A 27236-nucleotide genomic window follows, 5' to 3' on the forward strand; every position below is an offset into this window, starting at 1 on the left:
ATAGCTGCAATAAAAGTCCTACCCCCCAAATAAGCCCTAGTTAAAGTCCTTGTATGTCTTCTTTTCAGGGTAGGGCTTATTTTTGAGGAAACAGAGTAGGGCTTATTTGGGTGGTAGGACTTATATTGCAGCCAACACCGACAATCACGCTAGGTCTTATTTTAGGGGAAACAGGGTAGTTAAACCCCCCAAAAATTAAATAAAAATACAATCCCATATACACAAACCTTGATCAAGAGAAAGACAAAAAACCCGAGCAAAGCTTGCTCCAATTTGCTACAGCAGGGGAAAAAATGCCTTCTTGATCCTCTGATCGAGTCATTCGGATTTTCCCTGGATCAACTTTACCTATAAATGTTAGTACCCAGTTATATTATGTACATTTAGGAAGGAGTCCAGGCCTTTTTTAAAGCAATCTACTGAGCTTGCCAGAACAACCTCTGGAGGGAGTCTATTCCACGCTTTCACAGCTCTTACTGTGAAGAAACCCTTCCGTATTAAGAGATTAAATCTTTTTTCCTCTAGACCAGGGCTCTCTAAACTACGGCTCTCCAGCTGTTGCGGAACTACATATCACATGAGGCATTCTAAAACTGGCATTCACAGGCGTGACTAGGCACAATGGGAATTGTTGTTCCTGAGCAACTGGAGGGCCATAGTTTGGAGACCGCTGCTCTAGACAGAGTGCCCCCTTGTCCTCTGCGATCTCTGTGATTATCTTAAAGTGAATAGCTCAACACCAAGTTCCCTATATGGACCACTTATGTATTTATACATGCTGATCATATCCTCCCTTAATCTCCCCTTCTCAAGAGGGAATAGATTCAGTTCCTCTAATCTTTCCTCATAGCTGAGCTCCTCCATGCCTCTTATTAGTTTTGTTGCCTTTCTCTGCACTTTCTCCAGATCCCCAGTATAATTTTTTTGACCTGGTGCCCAAAACTGAACTTCGTATTCCAGATGAGGCCTTGCTAATGATTTGTACAGGGGGAAAAATATCTATCTCTGGAGTTCATATCTCTCAATACAAGAAAGGACTTTGCTAGCTTTGGAAATTTTTGGCATTTATTGCATGTTATTATTGAACTTATGATCTAACAAAACCCCCAGATCCTTCTCCACCATTGATTCCCCCAGTTGTACTCTCCCTAGTATGTATGATGCATGCATATTTTTAGCCCCTAAGTGCATAACTTTACATTTATCAACATGAAACCCTCATTTGCCACTTAGTTGCCCAATTAAAATGAGTGCATTGATGTTGACTTGTAAATTGGAGACATCATGTAAGGATGTTATTCCAGTGCATAGCTTAGTGTCATCTACAAAGACAGAAATTTTACTTTTAATACCAGACCCTATATCATTTATAAAGATATTAAAATGAAGGGTCTCAGCACTAAACCTTGGGGTACACCACTGATAACCTTAGACCATTCAGATAAGAGTCATTAACCACTACTCTCTAAATTCTGTCTTTTAGCCAGTTTTCTATCCATTTACAAATTGATCTTTCCAAACCTGTAGACTTTCCCTTACACTTTAGCCATGTGTGGGGAACTGTGTCAAATGCATTTGCAAAATTCAGGTATATCACGTCCACAGCCACCCCCTCTGTCTAAGGTTTTACTTAACACATCATAAAAAGAAATCGGGTGTGCTTGACAACAGCTATCTATCATGAATCCATGCTATCTGTTACTTAAAATATATATTTTTAATTATGTATAGCCATTTTAACTTTGGCCGTGAGCCACATAGGTTTTATTTTTTAGCCTTTTAAACTTATTGCCCATGGGAATATAGTTTGCAGCGAGTTTACATACAGTCACTTTGAAGAATTCCCATTTCTGTTCTGTGTCCATTGATGCCAATATTCCCTCCCGGTCTAAGTCCTGGAGAGCAGCCCTCATCCTTGGAAAATGTGCGCTCCTGCAGTTAAAGTAGAAGTCCAGCCTGAGCTTGTTTGGCTGGGCTTCTCTGTGAGAGCAGAGCCATTGGCACTGTTGGATCGCTCGGTTCTCAGCGCAGAGGCGGCAGGAGACAGATGCTGCATCCACCTGGGTAAGTTTAAATGGGCCAAAAAAACAAAACTCATACTTCTGTTTTTAAGAGTTTTTATCTTTCCTGTATGTTTGTTGCTTACAGCTAAAATGAAATAAAATCATGTTATGGTCACTGCTACCCAGATGTTCTTTTATATGAACATTGGTAATAAGCTGTGCATGGTTTGATTCTTCTTTCTGCTCCCCTCCTCCCACCAATGCTGTTTCATCAGCCCCCAGTACACAGCTTTGCAATATCACATCTGACAATGCCAAGGATATTTTGAAGAGGTGCAGCAGCATAACTAATCACTCAGCATAGGCAAAACATCCTACGTTTTCAGATGGAGATATTATGTGGTCTGTTTATAAATGTTTTCACGCAACTTTTCCGCCAAGATTTAAACATTTTGTTAACTTGATCTCATTAGAAAAATGTGTGAATCTTGGTCGAAAGTTGTGAGAAAACAGTTTAAATAGACCAGTGTTTGTAAATCTTTATTAGACACTCCTTAAACTTAATTCACTTGTTCTGCTGAGAGCTGGTTAACACATACTAGAAGCCTTAAAACCTCAGCAGTCCTCTTTTGACTTGAGTGTATTTCCCTTGTTTCCACTCTCCCATGAATATCTTATCAGGCTATATTTATAATACACATTCTTTTTATAACAACCATTCTTAAAATGCATAATTTTAAGGAAGCAGTCTGTTGAATTATTTAGGGATATACGCTGAAAGCACTTTACAATCTATTTTTACTATTTGTCTAGTGCTGCAATCACATCAGTCAGCAGTGAAGTAGTACATTTATACAGACTCTATATCTAGGAACACAAATTCGAAAGGCACAGTATGAATGATTTCTTTATGTCAGCCACTGGGTGTCACTGTTGTCTTTTATTCAGTTTTATCACATAACTAACAAATTATTTCATGAGCAGGTCTCTGCTTCCTACTGTTGATCTTTAAATGGTATTGAAATGCTTTGCTATTAACTTGTAGCTGAACATTTTTTCTCAAGTAAATACTTTTGTTTATCTCTAGATATAACTACTTATCCACACTGGAAATAAAACAACTTCCTATACCAGATTTGGCCGCTCAGAACTGCCTTGTGATTACTTGGGTGACGAACAGGCAGAAGCACTTAAGATTTGTAAAGGAGGAGCTCTACCCACATTGGTCAGTCCGAACACTTGCAGAATGGCACTGGGTGAAGGTAGGTTAGGTGTGTTTGTCATAAAATCATATGGTTTTATTTATTCCTTTATTTTACCATAAGTTGCATTATACAAACCAAGACAGAGGTATTGCATGATACAGTTACTTAAGTAGGCTGATGGAATAAACCACATCAGATCTATGAATACAGCTCAACAAATTGGAGCATACAAAATACGAGTTCCAAGTCGGACAATTATAAACAAAACTGAGAGGGCACAGTGGTAGACATCTCCAAAGTTCCCAACCTGTACAGAAGAGCCCTACCTTAGTAATGCAACCTTGTGGAATATAATGTGAGCTCCCCCGGTGGCCAGTATAACCCAATAAGGGTGCAAGGACTAAAGGATAGGGATGACAGGATCAGGTACATAAAAACAGCAAGGAAACTGCAAAGGAAAAGGTTCCAAGCTAAATGGGAAAATACATACGGTATAGGGAGAACAACAGGAGAAGAGAGGGGGTTAGGAGGGATGGAGAAAATAGAAAGGAAGAAAGCACAAAAGGGAGAGTCAAGGGCACAAGCCCTAGAGCAGGAGTAAAAGTGAAAGAAATGAGAAGCCAAAGAAAGATATTGAGAATTGGAAAAGCAAATTCTCTCACCCAGAGCCTTGTAACAAGTCCCCGGAAAATTAGCTGGGTCGCAAGATCTCCTGTAGATAAACAAAATATTTCCACGGTCTCCAAGTGTCATGGAAGGACTCCTCCCGGTTATATAGGGTGCCTGTGAGGTCTTCCATGTTCCTGAGTTCATTGATTTTAGAGAACCAGAGAGACTTCAAAGGTGGGTGCACACACAACAAATTTTTACCTAATAAAAAAAAATCCAAGTAATCCCAGTTTTGCAGAATCGTAGATGAAATGGGAATAGCTGGTTAGATCACCGACTGAGTAGTTCCCAAGGTGGGCTGTGTATGCTTAGCTGAAGAAAGCATCCAATTTTGAGTGCTGTAGATATCTCAGAATGACTGTCAGCTGTTCAGTGAAGTCCAGCCAAAGGAACCTGCCACAGAACAAAGAAGGTGTAATGCAAATATACATGGCATATGGCAAACCCACTTAGATGTGGTGGCAGCATTCGTTTTCTGTTTCAAGCATTCTTTCTTTTATTTTCACCTGGTGATCCTGCCATTCTGTTGTCACTAAAAAGAAAACTGGTAAGCTGTAATGTGTACATTTTTTGGCTTTGAGTTTAATACCACTTTAAAGGGTAAGTTTGCCTTTGTATGAAAATGTGATATCCAACAAAGGGCCTCAGTTATTCAAAAAACATTTATTTTCTTACATCAGGGGACACAGCGTCATAGTAGTAACTATGTGGGTTATATCGGACTATCAGGTGCTGGACACTGGCACGCCCCTTAAGGCTTGAACTTCCCCCATATAATCCCTCCCATACTGGGAGAAAAAAAGTTTTTTTGCCAGTGTCTACCATCAGGAACTTCTCCCATATAACCCCTCCCATTACTGGGAGTCCTCAGTTTTTTCACCAGATTCTAAGGTGTTGGGCACGTGTAAGAATGTGTGTACTGAGCTCCACGGGCATTAATCCTTTGATGCGAGCCAGCCACCCTGACCGGATCTGTTCTGATGTCTCCGTAATGGACTAAATGAACAATACCCGGGCCTCATCATCTGAAGACACAAGGTTTTGCTTGCGAATGCTTTTAAGCTGGGCCCTGGGATCCAGTACTTTTTAGTAGTAAGGCCAATAAAAGTTTACCAGCAGGGTCTTCTCGCAGGTCCAGGTTTGTGGGATTACCTTGAGTGTACCCCTGTTCCTGAAGGTTTCCTTTGAAGGTACCATGAAGGTACCATGAAGGGCAAAGATTGGCTATTTTATCTCTGATAAAGCCCTGCGGTGGAAAGGTAGGGTAGATTTTCTGCAAGGAATCTCTCCTTCCATGTATTTATGTTGTCATGTCATGTCTGTGTCACCACTGGAGGCTGTATTGAGCACTCACCATTCGGACGCTGGAAACAGCAGAAGCTTTCACTCTCCTCTCCGTTCAAGCCAGCTCAGGCCCTGAGGTATGAAGGGGGTTCTGATCACCTCCTGGGCCCCAGAGTGGCGTTTTTTGTTCCTTGGATGCCAGCCCGCTGCCTCTTTTTTTCTTAAAAATAAAAAAAGTTTTGTTTTTGGGGCAATTCGCGGCCGTTTTACCCCCTCGCCGCCGTGCTGCCATGTTGCCAGCACTCATACACTTCCCTAGTGGGAAAGGGGGCGTTTTCGTGCAGTGGGGCATGGCTAAACGGCATCAGACGCCGGTCACACATGGAGGAAGTATTTTAAGCTATTCAGGAAAAGCTGAAGTCTGGCTGCGGAGGGATAGAGCAGAGTGGTTGCTGATCAGGTTTGGTGACACAGGCATCTCCCTTTTGTTGACAACATTATACTGTATAGCTAGGATTAATAGCAGTTATTGTACTGTACTATAGCCTAGTAAGTGTAACATTCTTTTGCTGGTACTGGCTCTGCTTTGCACTGTAAGCTATGAGTGACAAAGGGACCAGGATCCCCTCTAAGGGGCTAATGGTATACAACAAAATAAAAACCCTTCCAAAAGAATGTCTGTCTTCCTCCCCTGAGAGTTAAAAAAGAAAGATACGGCCAATTAGATGAAGCCGTCAAGGGTAGAACACTTCTGTTCCTGTATTTCATACAAACAGATTTTCTCCTACCATTTAACGTATTATTGCTATGATGTCTCTCCATAGTAGGACTAAACATAGCAGATTCCCATCTAGTCCTCTGGGCCCTTTTGTTGAGGTGCAGGAGGCTGGGGATCAGGTAGATCTTCCCAAATATTGGAAGATACTTATTTTCCTCTTCAGAGGATCCTAACAGGAAGGGAGTAGCCGCACAAGTCAGGTGTTAGTCTACTCCCTTATTTAACCCTTTTGTTGCCTGCCACAGGCTCTTGAGGTATCTACCTCTAATAGGGTTCATTTGAACCTCCCCACCTAGGAGTCCTTTTAACATGGGGTCCTATTGAACAAGTACTGTAGTGCAAATCTGCAAGATGCAAAAAGCACAAAAAAATGCATAACTATGTATTCTGAATGGGAACATTTTTATCAAAGAGGTGGGGGGGGGGGGGGGGGTTCCAGCTATTAATGCTGCAAACACCTCAGTGAGCAGAGACTCGCATGTCCAGTGGATAATGCACTGATGTTAAAGGATCCAGCAAGTTAAAGTTGGATTTTCCTTTTAAAGACAAGATGTCTTTTCCAGTTCTGGCTGCAATTGGAGTGGCTCAGTCCATTAACCCCTTAACGTCTGCTCCACTTTTGTGGTGGAGCACATTTTGAGTCACGCCAATGCATTGGAATGTGGACTCCAAGGGATTAAGGAACAGGTGTGAGATACCTGAAAGTTCTGCCTAATCAGCAGGCCCGGCAAGGGGCTGGTGTATTTGATGCGCTGTGTATCACAAATGCTATGAAGGACTCGATAATTTAAGCCCTGTGGCTTGTACTTGGACTAGTACTTTTTTGCAGAGGTCCGTGGCTGAGATATTGGTCAGCTGAAGCACCAGGTGAAAACCCTTAGCCAGTCTGTGTCCCTTCCTGGGGTACGACTATTTAGAGTGTATAAGTACATCCAAAAGGCAGTAAAAGGAGATTCAAACAGTTCTCCTTTAATCAGGCAGCCTCTCCTATGCCTGGGGTATCTGCCTTTAGGCAGTGTCGACGGTCTCAATTGTCAGGTTCAGGAGAACATTCCCAGGGGCAGCACCAGGATCTTGGGGGGCAGAAAGCCCATGAAGCAGAATGCTAAGGCCTTCTCATGAAGGAGCACCCCCACTTGTTTTAGTAAGGGGAAAGGTCCTGTGATTCTCAAAGCTTGGCAGGAACAATGTTGAGAGCAGGGTGATTTCTGCAATTTTTTTCTCTAGGTTACATCTAGAGTTTCAAGAGCCCGGATGGCCCAGTCGGCTTTCGATCCGAGGGTTCGAGTCCTGTTTGGGTGCTGCCTGTGGGGTCCTTGGGGCTGCTGATGCGCCAGTCTTATGCAAGAGTGTCTGTCTCCTCAAAAAATGCTCCTAAGGTTCCAGAGAAAAAGGAAAAAAAAAAAAAGGAGAAAGAAAGAGAAAGGAGAAGTGTCTCTTTCTGGTCTCTGGATCAGCTGTTATCCCAGTTGGTGATATCAGAGATTCCCTTAGTGGAACAGGGTTTTTTGGCTCAAACCTTTTAAGGTCCTAGAGCCAAGCAGAGAGGCAAGACCCACTCTAGATCTCAGAGATCTGGATCGGCACTTAAACATCTGATCCTTTCATAATTCTAACGGCTGTGTCCATCCTGCAAGGAGGGGAGTTGCAGATCTCCATGTGCCAAAGTTTCCCGCTTACCAGAAACCTCTGCGGTTTGAAATATAAAATAATTTTTATCAATTGTGGCACTGCCATTCGGCTTAGCCACAGCACTACGAGTGTTCTGAAAGATTCTGACACCTCCTTTAGCGAGGTTAAAGGCTCAAGGCATAGTGGTCCTAGCCTATTAGAAGATCTACTTTGAATAGATCATTCAGTCTCAGGTTTAAGCCAGAGTCTGATCTCAGCTATAGATAGCTGAAATCTCTAGGTTGGATTCTCAGCCTAGGAAGATTCTCCTTAAAACCATCAACCAACCTTTTTCTCAAATCATCTTTCAGGGCAGAATTGAGAGAAGGCTCCTCCCACACCTAGAAGCCGAGAACACGTCATCCACCATTATATAAAAGAGCAGCATACCCCTGAGTCTCAGATATTTGTTTCCTCTGACTGAACAGGAACCTTAATAGTTTGTGATTTTATCTAAGCTTTAAGCTATTGTGCTAGTTGCAGGGGCCTCCATGTATGTGCTTCCCTGTGATTCCAGGGAAAGTAAACTTGGAGGGGTTACATATCAGGGTTTTCTCTAGGCTACTTTTGTTTGTATCCTAGTTTTGGGACATTTCCTCTCCATCGCCTTTTAAAAATGCATTGATTACTGTGTAAATGTGACTGGCTGTGAAGGGGTTAACCACTAGGTGGCACTGTAGGGGTTAAGTGTGTACTAAGGAGTGATTTTAACTGTGGGGCGGAGGAGCTGGAGCTGTGTTTGACACAACACTGATCACCGCTCCCAATTACAGGGAGCTGTAATCAGTGACAGTGTCACTGGGCAGAACGGGGAAATGCTTGTTACATTAGCATTTCCCCGTTCTTCCTCTCCGTGAGACGATCGCGGGTATCCCTGCAGACATAGAGTCCACAGGACCCCCTATCACACTCACAAAGCTCCAGGCGGGCGCCCGCAACCCACCTCTTAAAGGTTAACGTACAGGTACTTGATTCTGCCTGTACGTGGCCTTCTGCTGCACTATATCTGTGCGAGGTGGTTGGGAAGTGGTTAATACTTTAAAAACATTTGTAATTTGTTTGATTTTTTTAGGTGAAATGGGTAGGGGTACAATAATTGGAGGTCGACTGATATATCGGCCGATATTTGCCGTTTTTTTATTAATCGGCATCGGCCGATTGAGCTGATAAAAAGGCAGATTTAGAACAGAGCGACTTGGAAATTACTTCTGTTATAGAAGTCAGTGTAAGTTGCCTGAGTCTTCATAGAAACAACTTTCCTCCTCTCTGAGCAGTCTGCCAAGAAAAGAGCAAAAAGATACAATGTTTACACTTGAATGAATGAACTCAACTCTGTGTGTAGAGTTCTCAGTTTAACCATTTAAAGACTAAATCTTTTCTGACACTTGTTGCTTACAAGTAAAAGTCCTGCATTTTCTGCCAGAAAATCACTTAGACCCCCAAAAAATGATATATATTTTTTTAGCAGAGATCCTAGGGAATAAAATAGCGGTTGTTGCAACATTTTATGTCACACGGCATTTGCGCAGAGGTCTTTCAAATGCATTTTTTTGGGGGAAAAAAATACACTAAATGATTTAAAAAAAAAAAAAACTAAAACAGTAAACTTAGCCCATTTTTTTTTCGTCCAAAAGTTTTGACTACCTGTTTTTATTTTATAGGCTGCTTTCACACTGGAGCGGGCAGGCGTTGATGGTAAAATGCTGCTAGTTTTAGCAGTGCTTTACCATCATTTTAGCGGTGCCATTCGGCTGCTAGTGGCGCGCATATAACCCAGCTAGCTTCCGAAGAAGAGGTTAAATGCGCCCGTGAAGCACAGCTGCCAAATCGCATTGCATGCACTTCGGCAGTGGTGCCCATTAATATCAATGGGCAGGAGTAGTGGAGGAGCAGTATACACCACTCCAAACGTGCTGCTAGCAGGACTTTTTTTTTTTTTTAACATCCTGCCAGCGCATCGCCTCAGTGTGAAAACACTCTGTCTTTCACACAGACTGGGGAGCCGTTTTGCAGGCACTTTACAGGCGCTATTTTTAGCCCAAAAGCACCTAAAAAAACGCCCCAGTGGGAAAGGTGTCTGTAAGGTTTTATGAGATGAAGGGGGATAAAAAAATAAAAAAAATAAAAAATAAAAAAAATCGGCCTAACATATCAGCCCAAAAAAATCGGCATCATATATCGGTCATCGGCTGCCATGATTTTTTAAATATCGTCATCGGCCAGAGAAAAACCCATATCGGTCAACCTCTAACAATAATGTACCCCATAATCATTCACATAGGGTGGGGGGCCAGAATCTGGGGGCTCGCTTGTCCCAACCCCCTTTCCTGACCTGCCGGGCTGCGTGCTTGGATAACCTGTGCTTTCATATAGACTTCTGTGGTTTTGATGCGGTTTCAGAATGTGTACCATAACTCCTGGATATTGCATCTTTGCGCTTTATGAAACCGCATAAGTCTATTGGAAAGTGCAACTAACTAGCGCAAAACCCATAGGTTAGCATTGTTTTGCCCAAAGCGCAGCAGGACCGCATCAGGGCAGTGTAACGCCCCCTTATGGTTCGGTTCACACCACAATTTCTGCGTTCTGGATGCATGCACTTTTTTGATGCACTGGGCTGCATCTGGTGTGAACCAGCACTAATTCACTAATGGATCCGGATCCAATAAAATATTATGGCTACTTTCACACAGGGGCATCAGGGGCATAGCTTTGCTCTTTTTAGCAGCTCTTTGCTGTCGTTTTTGCAGATGTTTGCTGCTACTAATGGGGATTCAAATCACCCGCAAATCGCTGCTGCAATGGCGCATTGCTGGCAGTTTGTTGGCACTGCCCTATAAATTCAATGGGCAGGGGCACTTTAGGAGCAATGTTTACACTGCTCCTTACAGCGCTACAAAGATGTGGCTTGCAGGACTTTTTTTTACTGTCCTGCCAGCTCACCGCTCCAGCCTGCATAGCACCTGTAAATGGCCTGACCTGTCACTCCAGTGTGAAAGCCTGAGTGCTTTCACACTGGAGTGAGAGGTGAGGCCATTTACAGGCGCTCTGCAAGTGCGATTTCTAGCGCTACAGCACCTGTCCTGTAAATCGCTTCAGTGTGAAAGCAGCCTAAGTGCTTGTGGAGCTTTGGCTTTCTCTGTGGACTTTATAAAGATGCTCAGGGTAACTTCAGTGTATTTTTTTTTCTATTGAATGAACAGGTTGCTCTTTTTTTTCGTCCTGACGAACTATAAAACTACGTATTTGGGGTAAATCCTTGTTTAATATACTATTAAGTTGACTAATGCTTACTTCCATTAAACATTTGGGGTTTTATTGTTCCTACTGTCTTCCAGGGTGTGGGGCATTTTCTCCATTGCCAGCATTCATTTCAATAAAGGGCTCCCAAAACCTAAAATTTACATTAATGGTTCCTTGGGGTTAAGAATGTCAAGAACACCTTCTAGTGGATTTAAAAGTAATTTTGGCCTCAGCATGTTTAGTGAGAGAAACTGGCTGGAATGCCATGCGGCTTCAAACTGAGCATATGCGAGGTTTACGCACATGGAAAAAAAAAAAAAACGCAAGATTTTGGCAAGGAATACTGATGTTTAAACCTCAGCACTATGTGCAAGTACCCTTAAAGAGGTTGTAAAGGCAGAATTTTGTTTTATTTTAGTGCATTATATGCATTAAGATAAAAAGCATTGTGTGTGCAGCAGCCCCCTTCAGCCCCCCTAATGCTTTTCTGAGCCCCATCTCAATCCTGTGATGTCCATGACTGCCTCGGCCATCCGGGACTCCCCTCATTGGCTGAGATACAGCAACGGGGCCATTGGCACCCGCTGCTGTCAATCAAAGTCCATTAACAATGAGGGCTGTTCTGCTTGCTGTGGGGACACTTAAAGGGAGGGAGGGGCCAGGAGCACCGAAGCAGGACCCGAGAAGAGGAAGATCTGGGCTGTTCTGTGCAAAACCATTACACAGGGCAGGTAAGTATAACATGATTGTTATTTTTATTGAAAAATCACTTTAAGCTGACCCTATTCTAGATTTCACATACTTTTTCCATGATGCTTTTAAATCAGCCATCCTCAACCCTTTTACCCTAGGGACCCTTAATTTTTTTTTTTTGACTGAGGGAGCCCCTGCTAAAACGAATTGATTGGAGATCAATTGGAAAAATGCCTCATATGAATAGTTGGGGGGGGGGGGGGATAAAATATTGGTCAGAATGCCACACTTACAGGTATATAAAAAGATCTTTGGTGTTATGAATCTGTCTTTGCCAAGTGGCATTGGATGGCCCTAGAAATTTGCAGGCACTATCAAATGGTAGATTCATCAGCCATGGCTCAAGGAACCTCTCAACACATGGAGGAACCCTGGTTGAGAAGGACTGATTTTAGATTGTTCCAACTACTCAATAAGGATTTACCAAATAAATCATTGAATGTGACATTCACCAAACATTCACTGCGGGTTAATTATTGTAATTTAAAACCCATGCTCCAGGATGATTCAGCTGCAGTAAATTACTGGTGAATGTAACATTCACTGCTTTATAAAGATGCCCATGTGACTTGGATGGAAGTTTTGTTTTAGTTATAATTGCCAGAAATGTACCTTTTTATAGTGATTTGTTGCAAAGGAGCTCTTGATTTGAGGATTTCTTTTTCTTGTGAGCTGAAGGTCAGAAGAGGCAGCTGTTTAGATCGTAATTAACAGTGTGGCAATGTTCGGTAATATTGCAGCAGGATAGATAAGAGACTGGTTAGTTGCAGAGGATCTCTGAAATGCAAGCTATTAAATATGATGTCCTGCTATGCAGCTACAAAGAATGGTGTATTGATTGCAAGGAGTGCATATTACTTTCTAAACCATTTTGGTAGGTAAAATTGTTTAAGGTTTGTTTAAGTTTACATTAAAACCTATTTTTTTTTTTTGCTTTTGGATAGTGTGGGGAAGGCTTGGAACTTCTGTTGGGTTTTAACTAGTGACAGTGTCCCCATTGGGGAGATGGCCAAGCACTTGTTGGCAATCTGTATTAGATGTATTTACAGTAGCACTCTCAGCTGCAGTAGTTTGACCTTTATTTTATAAAAATATTAACAGAAATGCTGATGTACTTACAGTAGTGATTTCTTCTGCAGCTTTTATCTTTTATGGAATTATAAACAGGAATTCTGATTGGTTGCTATGGGCAAAAAAAAGCAATGTATTGCGTGTTCAGCAAGAGATTCTCACTCTTCATCACTTGGATTGGTGTAAACAGAGATGATATTCCTTGTTATCTTAGTTGTTGTTCACCAAATATTGCTTGGCAAATTTAATTAAAGGGCTCGTAAACCCTTGGTTTTTCACTTTAATTCTATGCATTAAGGTGAAAAACCTTCTGTAGTGCAGACCCCCCCTTTTACTTACCTGAACCTGATCATTCCATCAATGGGGACAAGCACAGCAGCTCCAGTCGCTCCCACTGCTGTCAATCAAATCCAGTGACCCGGGAGTCGGGGGTGGAGCCGAGTTCTGCTGTCTATGGCAATGGTTGCAGCAGCAGCAGCACTCAGGAGCACGGGTTTCCCTTTGGAATGCGGGTCTTCAGTGGAGCACTTTATTCGGGGAGGAGCCAGGAGAGCCTCTGGGGGACCTCAGAAGGGGAGGATCGGGACCACTCTGTGCAAAACCCTTGCACATAGGAGGTAAGTATAACGTTTGTTATTTAAGAAAAAAAAAATACAAATCTTTACAACCCCTTTAAGTCTTAACTTTAGTTTTGCAGAGTTGTAAAAGCTTCCTCTAGCTTTTTCTGATTTCACTGCACACTGAGCTCCTCACAATGAACATTAGAAGCTGCAGCAGATCAGATGGAGCCATTTTTATTTATAAGTTGGAGGACATCCAGCATCAACCTTTTAACCACTTTAGTCCCAGAAGAATTTACCCCCTTCCTGACCGGGCCATTTTTTGCAATACGACACTGCGTCGCTTTAACTGACAATGGTGCGGTCATGCAACGCTGTACCCAAACAAAATTGATGCCCATTTTTTTTCCCCACAAGTATCAGTTTCTTTTTGGTGGTCTTTGATCAACTTTGCGTTTTTTTTTTTTTTTTGCGCTATAAACAAAAAATAGCGGCAAGTTTGAAAAACAATATTTTTAACTTTTTTCTATAATTTCCCAATTTTAAAAAATAAATAACATTTTTTTTCCTCATATTTGGGCTGATATGTATTCTTCTACATATTTTTGGTAAAAAAAATTGCAGTAAGCATATATTGATTGGTTTGCACACAAGTTATAGTGCCTACAAAATAGTTTATTGATTTATGGCATTTTTATTATTATATTTTTTACTAGTAATGGCAGCAATCTGTGATTTTTATTGGGGCTGTGACATTGAGGCAGACAGATCGGACACGTTTGACACTTTTTTTTAAACCATTGACATTTATATAGCTATCAGTGCTATAAGTAGCCACTGATTACTGTATAAATGTCACTGGCATTGAAGGGGTTAACAAGGGACCGATCAAGGGGTTAAATGTGTTCTCTCACTGTGTGTTTTCGTAACCGGTCACGGGCTACAATGGAATGAAATGGTTTCGAATTTAGATTTTTTTGATTTTGAATAGCATAATGAACATTTTCCACCAGCTGCTGAATGCCAGTGGGAGGGAGAGGGGGAGGAGCCAAGTTTCAATGGTTGCAGGAGGAAAATTGAAGGGATTGGGTCCTGTCTATGCTGTGCCCAACAACCCTACTGTCAAAGTAAAAAACATAATGTGACAGGGAGGTCGCACGGGCCCCCTGGAGCATGAGGCAATTCCATTTTGGGGAGGATTCCAAAATAAATAATAAAGTCTTATAGACTGTTCACCCTGACACAATCGGTGGCTGTTTGGGGACAATTCATAGACATGAGATGCTTGACTGATCCAATTGCATACATGACTGCAAGCTTGTGTCTTTGGGTACTAAAACTCTTGTGTGCTCTACAGGTGGATGAGAACCTGAATGGTTCCCTTTAATTGGGACTTTGGTTGAGGTTACTGGCTGGTATAATAAAAGAAACGTAATCAATATTTAATTTCTGGGACAAGTTAGAATATAAAAGCTGGTTGCTGAGGAAAGCAGCAAAACTTTACTTGGTTCTAGTTGTCATTTCAACTCTCAGTATCTGCATTTGTGAGGCGCGATCAGTCCATTTCAAAATATGTACGCACAAACATTTTCTTTATGCTAATTTTTATTGTCGATGACTTTTCCATAAATGCTAACTAATGAAGCAAATTACAGCTATTTCCAGCCCTGAGTAAAAAAAAATGTGTCTGACATAAATTATGAGTGTATAAGAAATCTTGTTTTTTAAATTACACGTATCAGTCTTCATTTGGAGACATGAGATGATGCATGAGTTTTCTGTCTGCATTTAGTCTTTTTCATTAAACCATTTCATTGATGTTTCTTGTCAGATAACCCAGTCTGGAGAATTTGTGTTTCCTATGGAGTCTGCCCATAAAAAACCTTATGAAATTCTGGTACTTGGATGCCTAATAGATGATATGGATTCTACTGCATGGTAAAAATCGTTATAATTGATAATCCGAACATATACACAGTACTAGGCTGTAGCTAATTGCAGTGTTTATTTCCTTAAAGTGCATGTAAACCCGCACATTAAAAACGTTTAAACTTTAATATGTTTGTGTCTAATTAAAAGTATAAGTTCACCTTTTAGCAAAAAATAATAAATGCACAGGTAAAAAAATGTGCATTTATTAGTTTTTGTTTCTGGATCCTTTAGACCCCTTTCACATCGAGGGCGTTTTGCATGAGCTATAGCATTAGAAATAGCGCCTGCAATCTGCCCCCAAACTGCTGCACCATTGTCTCCAGTTTGAAAGCCTGAGGCTTTCACACTGGAGCGATGTGCTGGCAGGATGTCAGGAAACGTCCTGCCAGCAGATTCTTTGGAGTGGTGAAGGAGCAGTGTGTTTACTGCTCCTCCACCGCTGCTCCCCATCTCTGCAATACCACTGCAATACCGCCAGCAAAACGCCGCTATTGCGGCATATTGCGGGCGGTTTCAATCCTTTCTCAGGCGCTAGTGGGGGCTAAAAGCACCCCGCTAGGGGCCAAAATGAGCCGCAAATCCGACGGTAAAATGCTGCTAAAAATAACGCCGTTTTATCGCTGATGCTATGGGCGGCGCAGTGTGAAAGCCCTCTTAAAGCATTGCACTCGCGTCTAGCAGATCACTGCAGACCTGTTAGCTCATTTGTGTGCCAGTATATCATACGGGCAAGCCGATACAATCTGACAGGAAGACTTAATGAACTACCACATCGCTCCACAATGCCATTGTAGCTCATTGAGAACTACAAGCCAACAGCTGCAAAGTTTTCCATTCACAGAGGTTTTTTTTTAAATTGTGACAGCTAGTGGGGGGAGAAGATACCTCGTTAACTGTTACATAGTAGGTGAGGTTGAAGAAAGACCCATTAAGTCCAACCCATGTGTGTGATTATATGTCATTATTACATTGTATATACCTTTATGTTGCGGTCATTCAGGTGCTTATCTAATAGTTTCTTGAAACTATTGATGCTCCCCACTGAGACCACCGCCTGTGGAAGGGAATTCCACATCTGTGCCTCTTTTCTTCTAATTTTTAATGAGTCTTGTTATACTCCCTTCTGCGAAAAAGTTTTATCCTTATCATGGGATCACCAGTATGGTATTTGTATATTGAAATCATATCCCCTCTCAAGCGTCTCTCCAGAGAGAATAAGTTCAGTGCTCGCAACCTTTCCTCATAACTAATATCCTCCAGAGCCTTTATTAGCTTTGTTGTCCTTCTTTGTACTGGCTCCATTTCCAGTGCATCCTTCCTGAGGATTGGTGCCCATAACTGGACAGCATACTCTAGATGCGGCCGGACCAGAGTCTTGTAGAGTGGGAGAATTATTGTTTCATCTCTGGAGTTGATCCCCTTTTTAATGCATGCCAATATTCTGTTTGCTTTGTTAGCAGCATTGCTGAGCCTCATCTACTAGGACCCCCGGGTCCTTTTCCATCTTAGACACTCCCAGAGGTTCTCCCCCCAGTGTATAGATTGCACTCATATTTTTTCCACTTAAATGCATTTATTAAATTTTTCTACATTGAGCCTCATTTGCCATGTAGTTACCCATTAATTTGTTCAGATCTTTTTGCAGGATTTCCAAATCCTGCAGAGAAATTATTGCCCTGCTTAGCTTAGTAGCATCCGAAAATACAGAGATTGAACTGTTTACCCCATCCTCCAGGTCGTTTATGAACAAATTAAATAGAAATGGTCCCAGCACAGAACCCTGGGGGACTTCACTATCCACCGCTGACCATTCCGAGTACTCCTCATTAATCACCACCCTCTGAACTTGCCCTTATAGCCAGTTTTCAATCCATGTACTCACCCTATGGTCCATGCCAACTTACCTTATTTTGTACTGTAAACGTTTATGGGGAACTGTATCAAATGCTTTTGCAAAATCCAGATACACCATGTCCACGGGCCTTCCTTTACTGTTTGCATACTTAAAGAATTTCTTGTGATTTTTTATTTTTTTTGCTCTCCTCCGCTATGTGTCTTTCATGTTCTATCTTAGCCATCCTTATTGTACACTTACATTTCTTGTTGCATTCTTTATAAAGTCTGAATGCTGATGATGATCCCTCAACCTTGTATTTTTTGAAGGCCTTCTCCTTTGCTTCTATATGCATTTTTACATTGGAGTTAAGCCATTCAGGACTTTTGTTCACTCTTTTAAATTTATTACCCAATGGAATGCATTGGCTAATGCCCTTATTTAACATGCTCTGAAAGCAAACCCATCTCTCCTCCGTGTTCTTTGTTCCTAAGATTTTATCCCAAATTATGCCTTTTAGCAAGGTTCGTACTTTAGGGAAGTTGACTCGTTTGAAATTCAGCATCTTTGTATTCCCCTTATGTTTCCCATTTGTGCAATTAATACTTAAGCCAATTGACCTGTAATTGCTGTTGCCTAAATTGCCCTGTATTTCCACATCCGTGATCAGGTCTGTATTGTTGGTAATCAGTAGATCGTAACTCTTCATTTCTAGATGGTGCGTCTACCATCTGACCCATAAAATTGTGGGAAGTGTTATAATGGGGGATTTTATCTATCCAGACATAGACCGGGCGGAGGGAATCGCGCCTTCATTTAAGGCTCGCCAGTTCCGTGCAAGACATTTAGGAACTGGCGAGCCTTAGATGAATGCGTGGTTCCCTCCGCCCGGTCTATGTCTGAATAGATAAAATCCCCCATGATAACACCTCCCATCCTTGCTGCTAATCCAAATTGTGATAGGAGATATGTCTCCCCTTCCTCCCTCAGGTTAGGGGGCCATTAGCATACTCTCAGTAATATTTTCCCCTTAGCTTCATCCCTTATCTGGGGGGTGCTGGGGGCTGTCTGTTCTGTTCGTATCATGTTACACCCTGAATGTGGATGTAACATATTACGAAAGGTGAACTTATCCTTTCAATAGAATTGCTTCATTTTCTCAACATTAAAGTTATTAAATATAAGCTTTCATTAAAGTAATTCTCAGTGATCCTGCCCTAAAGGTCCTTGTTCAGGTACTTCTTGGTATAAGTTAATGAAACTCTGTCCTTGTCTCCCTCCTTTTTCTTCTGCATTGTCACCCGGTCACAAGGACTTCTAATAGAATCTACAAGTGGCAGTTTAACACACTACACACAGGCATGGTCCACTATTGTCACAATCAGGAAACCCACCCCACGAAAAGGAGTGCATGCATGTGGACTAAGTGGCTGTAAAGTGGCTGTAAAGAGGCTGCATGAGATCAGCAGTGCTGATATACAAGAGAGGATAGAAAAGGTGAAAAACAGCCTAGTGTTTGAGTGCTTTAGCAATATAAGTGTTTAGTTAGGATTTACACATACTTAAAATTACAATATGGTCAATAGTGTTGCTAAACTTTTTGTATATTTATAAAATGTTCACTTCTCTTTCTAGGGAACCAGATTTTAACACATCTCCTATTCCACAGCACAAGATTATTGTCAGTGTGCCTTGCAATCTTCATTCCCACAAGCCGCCTCTCTTTGGTATGTTCCCTTCTGTTTTGTATGTAAAAGAAATGGAGTTTGCAAGTGTCAGGTTTTCCAAAGCTTATAATACCTGAGATAAACCACCTAATTATGGTAGGTGGGTGAGGATAGAGTTGGAAACTATGGTAGGTGGGTGAAAAGAGAACTGGGAACTATGGTAGGTGGGTGAAAAGAGAACTGGGAACTATGGTAGGTGGGTGAAAAGAGAACTGGGAACTGTGGTAGGTGGGTGAAAAGAGACCCGAGAACTGTGGTAGGTGGGTGAAAATTGAATTGGGAACTATGGAGGGTGGGTGAAAACAGAACTGTGAAATATGCTAGGGCCATTTTGAAAATACCCTAAAAGTGTGCTAAAGCATATGTGCAGATCTATTTATATAGACATACAAACTGATTATCGATTTTCCAAGACCATATACTGCACTTTTCTGTTCATATACTGTATGTGTAGACGCTTATAAATCTGAATATACAAGCAAAAGGTGATGGGGCATTCTGAGATTGTAATTTTAGGACAACTGGGTAGACACACATTGCCAATCCCTGATTTAAAGATTATTATTTCACTTTATAATCAGTAGTATTTAATTATTAATCGGGAAGCTAGTTTAGATCAAAGAAAATATCAAAGTGATGTATAAACAAAATCCTGTGAGGTTTCTTTACTTCCATCCAGCTCATTTCACTGAGCAGTTCTGGCCAAAACAGTAGAACAACACTAATGCCATTAAGGAGCCCTTGATCAAATTTAACTGCGGGGAGGATTTCATGATGCTTTGGTTAATCAGCATGCTTAAAGGTTTGGGAGAGTCACCAGTCCTGTGGGATAATGCAAAGTCAGAGGATCAAATGCTGGGAAGTCCCTTTTTAAGTTAGAAGTTAAATCCAGATTGAATGAAATCTTTACATGAACAGTTTAGTACTCTCTTCTTTGTGTTTTGATTTATTGCAATGATTTAACATTGTTCACTGTGTCCGCATCATTAAGGTTGTGAATCACCGTGTAAATGACTAACTGGAGACTAAGCTGTCTCCTTTGCTGGAGCAGGTACATACTATGTCATTTTGCATTTAGTTTGACAGAAAAGAAAATGCATTGATTTCTTAAAGCGGAGTTCCAACCTCATATACAATTTTTTTTAATCTATCTCTTGCAATTACATAATGTATAATTAGCATTGCTTAGTCTTGACATTATCATTGCATTTATTAATATTTTATTAAAAAAGTTACCTTTGATGCATCCTGCTTGGACATTCCCATCTTACTTGTGGGCAGGCAAAGCCCACGAGTATAAACTTCCGGGTTACGGTCATGTTGTATTCCCAGCATGCACTGGCCAGCCTTGTGCATGCACAGTAAGAGCATGCAGCAGCACAGGAAACTTTACATGTTGCCTTCGCAACGGGCGGTGTTGTCGGAAGTGCCTGCCCCGTTCTGATAGCAACCAAGATAACCCGAAGATATAATCCGCTTTTGTCCACGTCCCTTCCGGTTTTCAAATACAGGGATCTTACACTTCAGTGCTGCCCACTAACTCCTGGGAAATGATGACAAAATCTCCCTGGAGCACTAGCAAACACAGGCGCTGAAGGAAATTACGTCAGGTGCCGCGGAGAGGAAGGGGCAGATTAGAAGATACCACATAGCAACAGGCATGAAAATGTAGGTAAAAAAAAGTGTTTTTCCAAATGTAGTTGGTTATGCTTATTGCTGCTGAATAATGTAAAGTTGATTCTTATCTGAGAACAATAATCTGTACATATACCCAAAAAAGCTATCAGGCCCTGTTCACATCTGATCAGATCGATTTTTCAGGTGTTTTTATTTGACAGTTCTGCAAGCGCATTCTGAGCATTTTAGAAGTGTATTACAAGCATTGTACATTTGTATTCAAGCTTCAGGTGTTTTTTTTTTTTTTTTTTAGCCAGTAGCAAGCACTAGAGCAGCCTTTCTCAACCTTTTCAACACAAAGGAACCCTTGAAATTTCTCCAAACAATGGTCTCCAGCTGTTGCAGAACTACATGTCCCATGAGGCATTGTAAAACTCTAAAGCTGCGTACACACGGGCGGACTGTATGGCCAACTTAGTCCGTCATACAATCCGACGGACAGTCCGTCCTACTTTCGAATGAACGGACTTGACCACACACGGATGCACAAACAGTCCGTCGAAAGCTTGCGCGATGACGTGTACAGCACGTACGACGGGACTAGAAATAGGAAGTCCAATACACAGCAATGCAACCTTTCGCCGTGTAAATCCTTTCTGAGCATGCGCCATACTTAGTCCGTCGAACTAGCCTACTCACGAGCGGATTGTCCGCTGAAACCAAAGTACGACGGACAATATTACGGAAATTCCGAAATACTTAGTCCGCCAGACTGCACGCTGAAAAAGTCCGCTGAAGCCCACACACGAGCAGACTGTCCGCTGAAATGTGTTTCGACGGACTAAGTTGGCCAGACAGTCCGCCCGTGTGTACGCGGCTTTACATTCACAGACATGACTAGGCATAATGGGAATTGTAGTTCCTGAACAACTGGAGAGCCATAGTTTTGAGACTCCTGCACTAGGGGGAGGAAATTAGGGGTGGAGAGCTGCTGTTTTGCCAGAAAATATGCAACACAATGCTTGCAAAACGCTCATGTTGAGCATTTTTTTTTAGGCATTCTTATTAGTCTGTGGGGAGAATCTGCCTAAAAGAAGCTCATCATTTTTTTCAACAGTCAGGAGTGCTTTATTGAAGGAAATTTTACAGTACAGATGTCAAGAAATACAGAAACATTACATGCAACACTGCATGTCATCTCATATTCAAGTTACAATACACAAGACATACTCCAACTAGAATAGCTGCAATCCCAGAGCACGTATACTCAACATCATAGCCCAGGGAGAATGAAAACGGATTGAATAGTTAGCTAGTGAGAAACGTAACTAGATGTGAGGGCAGTATAGAGTAGGCCTAGGCCGAAATCGGGGGGGGGGGGGTGGAGAGAGCGTGGGGGGGGGAGGTGGATGGGAGGCACAGCGGACAATGAACGGGAGGAGCAAGAGGAAGGTCGGGGGGGGAGGACACCCATCTCAACTCAACACTAAACAACACTAACCCGCCAACCAGGACGACCAAATCTTTTCAAATTTCCAAGGACAGCCCCTGTTAATGTATATTTTATAGAGTGGCAGAGCGGCATTTATTCTGCTTTCCCAGGAGGACACCGAGGGGAGCACTGAGGAGGACCACCTACACAATATTTCTTTCTTGGCATAGAACAGAAGATAAAAGATCAACAATTTACTATGATGGGATCTCTGCTCATTGTCCATAACTCCCAACAAGGCCAACTCGGGCGCCATGGGAACAGAGAGCCCAAGACGGGTATTCAATTGTTCAAACATCCCTGACCAAAAGACCGACAGAGCAGGGCATGTCCAGAACATGTGCAAGAAAGTGCCTGGCCCCCTCCCACACCTCGGGCATTGTGGGTCCCTATCAGGGTACATCCTCGCCAGTCGCACCGGCGTGAAGTCCACTCTATGGAGAAATGTCGTCTGTATAAGTTTATCTCCTGCAGAGATAACCTGCTTGGGACCCCTATCCAGACAGTCCTCCCAATCCTCTCTTTTCAAATCAGAAATGTCTTCCCTCCACACGTTCCAGAGCCTATCCAATTTACCCGAGTCAATGGGAAGCAAGATGGAATATAGAGCGGACAGTGGCTTGACCAGATCGTCACCCGACAACAGATCCTCAACTGGATCCGATTGAAGTAACGGGGGTATGGGGAACTGGGCCCTAGATGCGTGCCTAAGCTGGGCATATCTGAAGTACATCCAGGCAGGCAAGTTGTACTTCTTTGTCAATTGAGGAAGTGTCAATAGGACTCCCTCAGGGGCATAATATCCCTCAGGGTCCTTATGCCGAACCGCACCCAGACCTGTGGGTCCGGAATGGACCGAAAATTAGGTAGGTTGGGGTTGCCCCATAAGGGCTGGTCCGGAGACCAGCGCTCAGCCCGAAAGAATCTGCACCTCGCCGCCACCCGCACTATGAGTGGCTCCCTGGTTGGACCGGGGAGATCCCTGTAGGCCCTTGCCCCCCTATACACTAAATTTTGTAGAGCCGGTATTGAACCCAGTCCCGCCGCCTCTGCTCGCACCGCAGAGTTGGACCGCTCAGCCCGGAGCCACCAGTAGACCGTGACCATCATCGCCGCCCAATAATACACTTTAAAATTTGGCAAGGCCAAGCCTCCAAACCCAATGGGCCATTTGCAGAGTGGATCTAGCCAAACGTGGGACCAACCCACTCCAAATAAAAGCGGCTATGCACTTGTCTACCTCCCGAAAAAAGGCCACTTTATAAGGTAAATTCGGCCAATCAAGTTCAAGGGGAGCCCAGGATTGACAGCGCTCCCTCAGGAACCGGAGCAGGGGGAGAACATTTAAGGAATAAAACTGAGTAAAGTCTCTAGCGACCCTAATCCCTAGGTACTTAAATTCTGTGACCCAGTTAATTGGTGTCGGGGTAGGTATAGGGGGAACCTGACCATCCAACGGGAAGATGCTCGACTTGGTCCAATTTATACATATTCCTGACAGAGAGCAAAAAAAGGGCCCCAAGCCTAGGTGCAAGGAGATCAGCATGCTGGGTATAAAATTCGGTGGGCAGACCATCCGCTCCATGGGTCTTACCCCCTTGCAGACTCCCCATTGCAGCCTGTACCTCTTCAAGTGTTATGTCCCCATCTAGTTTTAGTTTATCCTCAGCGGCCAGAGTAGGGAAGGGAATAGTATCCAGATATGTCTGTAAGTCATCCGGGGAGTAATGAGCCCTAGAGGAGTACATCCCCTGAAAGTACTCAGCGAATTCAGCATTAACACCCCCAGGGGAAGTCACCAGTTGTCCCTGAACACCCCAAATACAGGCAATATGAGAGGAAGTGACCTGAGCCCTAGCAAGCCAAGCCAGTAGCCTACCATTCTTATTGCCGTGCTCGAATACCCTCTGCCTGGAAAACAACATATCTTTCCTCGTCTGCTCAACATTGTGAAGGGATATATCCCGTAGGGCCCTCTGCCACTCATTGTAGGCAGAGTCACTGGGAGATTGAATATATGACTCCTCACATTTAGACGCCCCCTCCTCCAGTGCCTCCCGCGGAACAGCTGCCTCCCTCTGAATTGCTGAGATATGGGATATGTACTCCCCCCCTAACTACTGACTTAAAGGCATCCCACCCATTATTGACATCCGTAGAGTCCCCATTTGCGGTCTAATAATTACATATAGCCTCCATAATCGGTTCCTGCAATCTTAACATCCACCGCCCAGAACCTGGACAGACACCAAAGCCTCAGACCCGGGGCTCTTTCCAGAGAAAAGGTAAGGTGTAGAGGAGCATGGTCCGATATCCCCCGTGGCAAGTGCTCCACCCCCCTCACCCATCTCAATGCCCCACTAGAGGCATACGCCAGATCTATACAGGATAATGCCCTATGAGAGACCGAATGACAGGGGATGGGATTGTCGCCACACATCCGTGAGGCAAAAGGTATCCGCCCAGCTCTGTAGAGCCGACGAGGCCCGGGTCACCACCCGCAGTCTGTCCATGTCCTGTGACGGTACCATATTAAAATCCCCAAGTAAGAACATTTCCTGAGTGCCATAACCCATAACGATGTGCATGATATCATACAGCAATTGTACATCCACCGGGGGGAGAAGATATAACCCCACCAGCAGCATTTGTTTCTCATGCACTACTATATGTATTATGACATATCTGCCCCCAGGATCTATCCGGACATCCAATATCTGCAGGGGGAGAGACCTGCGGACCAAAAAGCTTACCCCCCCAGCATAGCCAGAGTAGGTAGAATGATAGTGGGAGCCCACCCAAGCCCTCCTAAGACCAAAGATCTTATTGCCTAACAGATGCGTCTCTTGCAAAATACATATCTGGGGATTGTACCTCTGCAAATATTTGAATACCAGAGAGCACTTAGTAGCCAAATTCAATCCCCTGACGTTCCATGAGACTACTGAAACATTCGCCATAACTTACCAGTTGCTAAAATTCTCATGATCCGCATGTCCCCCTCCCCCCCACCAAGCCCCAGTGGGCGCAGTCCACCCGACACAAGGGCCCAAAGAAGACCTTAGGGCCAGCAGTTGAGATAGCATCAGGCATAAAGCATATAAACAAAACCTTATGCAGCTGTAGTGACATAAAGACTCCTGACTCAAAAACTGATAGGAAGCAAAAATCCCCAAAGTCTGCAACGGCAGAAACTGTATCCCCCCCCTCCCCACACCCCCCACAACCTCAGGAGGTGATTCAAACCCCGAACCCCAACCATAACAAAAAAAAAGAAAAAGAGTAATTAAGGGAGCGTCAACTAAGTGGGACTGGCACGTGCAACTGATCAATAGAGATGCTGGTGCATATTAAGCAACCTTAGTCTCCTGGTTGATCCCAGGGGCACAAAAACTTTCGGTCACCCCTCCAACTCTGAGACCCACACCCCAGGCTCCACCAACTGATGAGACATAAACAAGCCCAGAATAAAAGAGAAACAGGACAAGTCCCCCCCACCCCCCACAGCAAGTCCCAAATAGAGAGGATCACCCCCATGCCAGGAGGGCAAATCCCAACTTCCAGAGTCCCAATACAGGGGGCCAAGCACCCCTCAGACAGCCCAGCCACAGTCCATATCCTCCCCCATCCCGAGCAGGGAGCCAGCCGAGGGGAGGGGGAGCCCCCCAATAATCCGGAGACAGTAGTGGTGAAAAAAAAGGAAAATTACTCCAGCAGCAATACCACTATCACCCCCTCCCCCCGCCCCGCAGCCCCACACCAATGTCTTTCCTCGCAGATCCACCGTGGAACAGTGTCAAGCAGGATCCAAAGTCCCCTACGAGAACAGTTAAGACTCTAAGGGAGAGGAACCAGTACATCCATGTAGCCCCCATAGAGATCAGTCTAACACAGCAACTGCAAATGCAAACGGGGGGTGAAGTGAAGTAAAATAAAATAACGGGGGGGCACATAACATCCAAAAAAGGGCAGTAATAACCTCGTCTGGCCTCTTCAGCGGGGAGACAGCGACTCCAGCCATGCTGCAGCATCCCGAGGGGTGTTAAAAAATCTCACCGTTCGCTGTCCTGGACCCTCAGTTTTGCAGGAAAGAGGACACTGTACTTTATGTTCCTCGCTCGCAGCCCCACCTTAACTTGGTCAAAGGATCTACGGAGTTTCTGTGTCTCCATGGAGTAATGCGGGAAAAAAAGTAGACTACCGTTCTGATATTTCAGCTCATCCGCCCTGCGAGCTGCTCTAAGGATCTCATCACGATCTCTGAATTGAAGATCAACGTATGCGGGAGGGCGCCAGGTGGCCCAGGGATCGGGGGATCCGATGAGCGCTTTCCACTGTGAAATACGGGGAGAACTGCGCCTCCGGCACCAAGCTCTTCAGCAACTCCTCCACGAACACAGTTGGATTCCTTCCCTCCACACCCTCCGGCATACCGACAATCCGAAGGTTGTTCCTTCAATTTCTGTTTTTAGCGTCGTCCACTTTATATTCCAGGGCGCGGACCCTTGTCTGGAGGGTGCGGATGGATGCTGTGTGTTCCTGGACAGTATCCTTCGTGTGGCCAGCTCTCTGCTCCACCTCCGAGACCCGAGAACGGAGTTTGTCCAAGTCTTGCCGCACAAGCCCCACGTCAAGCTGTACTGCTTGAATCTTGCTCGTTAGTGTAGCCTGGCAGGTGGCAATCGGCACCATCGCGTCCTGGAATCCAGGCTGTGCCTCCTCCGATCACTCCACCATCGCGGTCTGCGTCGCCATATTACGCGCCTTTCCAGCAGGAGCCGGCACATGCGGGGCCTCCTTCGGGGTAACAACCTCCGAGCCAGGTGGAAAATAGAGCTTCTTTCCCCTACATCTGGTCCTGCAGGACATCCGCAGCAGCTCAGGGTCTTTTAAAAAGTGAAAGGTTCTTTAAAAATAAGGATTAATGTCGGATTACCAGCAGAGCTCTAGACCATGCGTCCTCTCGGTTTGCCATCCAGACCACGCCCCCAAGCTCATACTTTTTGAGCGACAATCTACCGGCAACTAAACACTCCGAAATGAACAGTGACCATTGAAATGAATAAGATTTTGTTTGTTGAGTGTATTAGAGCTACAAGTTTAACCCTTCACTGCCAGGTCCGTATGCCATACGGATGTACAGAAGTGCCTGCAGGTGGCCAGGTCAGTATGGCGAACAGACCTAATTTATCCCCCTCCTACAAGCTTATGGTCACTTCAATGACCATACGCTTATATCAGAATGATTCAGCAGACTCTGCTGAACAATTCTATAACTATGATCAGCGGATAACAACCAGCTGTTTAGAGTTATTAGCCCCTAATATGACCCCCCCACCCATGCCGCTGCCTCCCTGTCCACTGCCTCTCCACTCCTGGTGCACCCTTCCATCTAAA

At 43.7% G+C, this 27236-nt stretch overlaps 1 protein-coding gene across 4 annotated transcripts in view; it reads left to right on the top strand.

The window, feature by feature from the left end:
- Positions 1-27236, top strand: part of METTL4 (methyltransferase 4, N6-adenosine) — a 403943-nt gene that overhangs the window by 129509 nt on the left and 247198 nt on the right. For 2 of the 4 annotated variants that reach the window (XM_077492532.1, XM_077492533.1), the window contains exons 5-7: positions 3091-3265; positions 15069-15175; positions 18673-18730. In XM_077492532.1, the coding sequence (XP_077348658.1) occupies positions 3091-3265; positions 15069-15175; positions 18673-18730 (340 nt within the window). Of the gene's footprint in view, positions 1-3090; positions 3266-15068; positions 15176-18638; positions 18731-27236 lie in introns of all 4 variants that reach the window. The other 2 variants (XM_077492531.1, XM_077492530.1) reach the window with 1 other exon arrangement.

Source organism: Lithobates pipiens, unplaced genomic scaffold (assembly GCF_037356315.1).
Source record: "Lithobates pipiens isolate NorthernLeopardFrog02 unplaced genomic scaffold, aLitPip1_a1.2 Scaffold_19, whole genome shotgun sequence".
Lineage (NCBI taxonomy): Eukaryota > Metazoa > Chordata > Amphibia > Anura > Ranidae > Lithobates > Lithobates pipiens.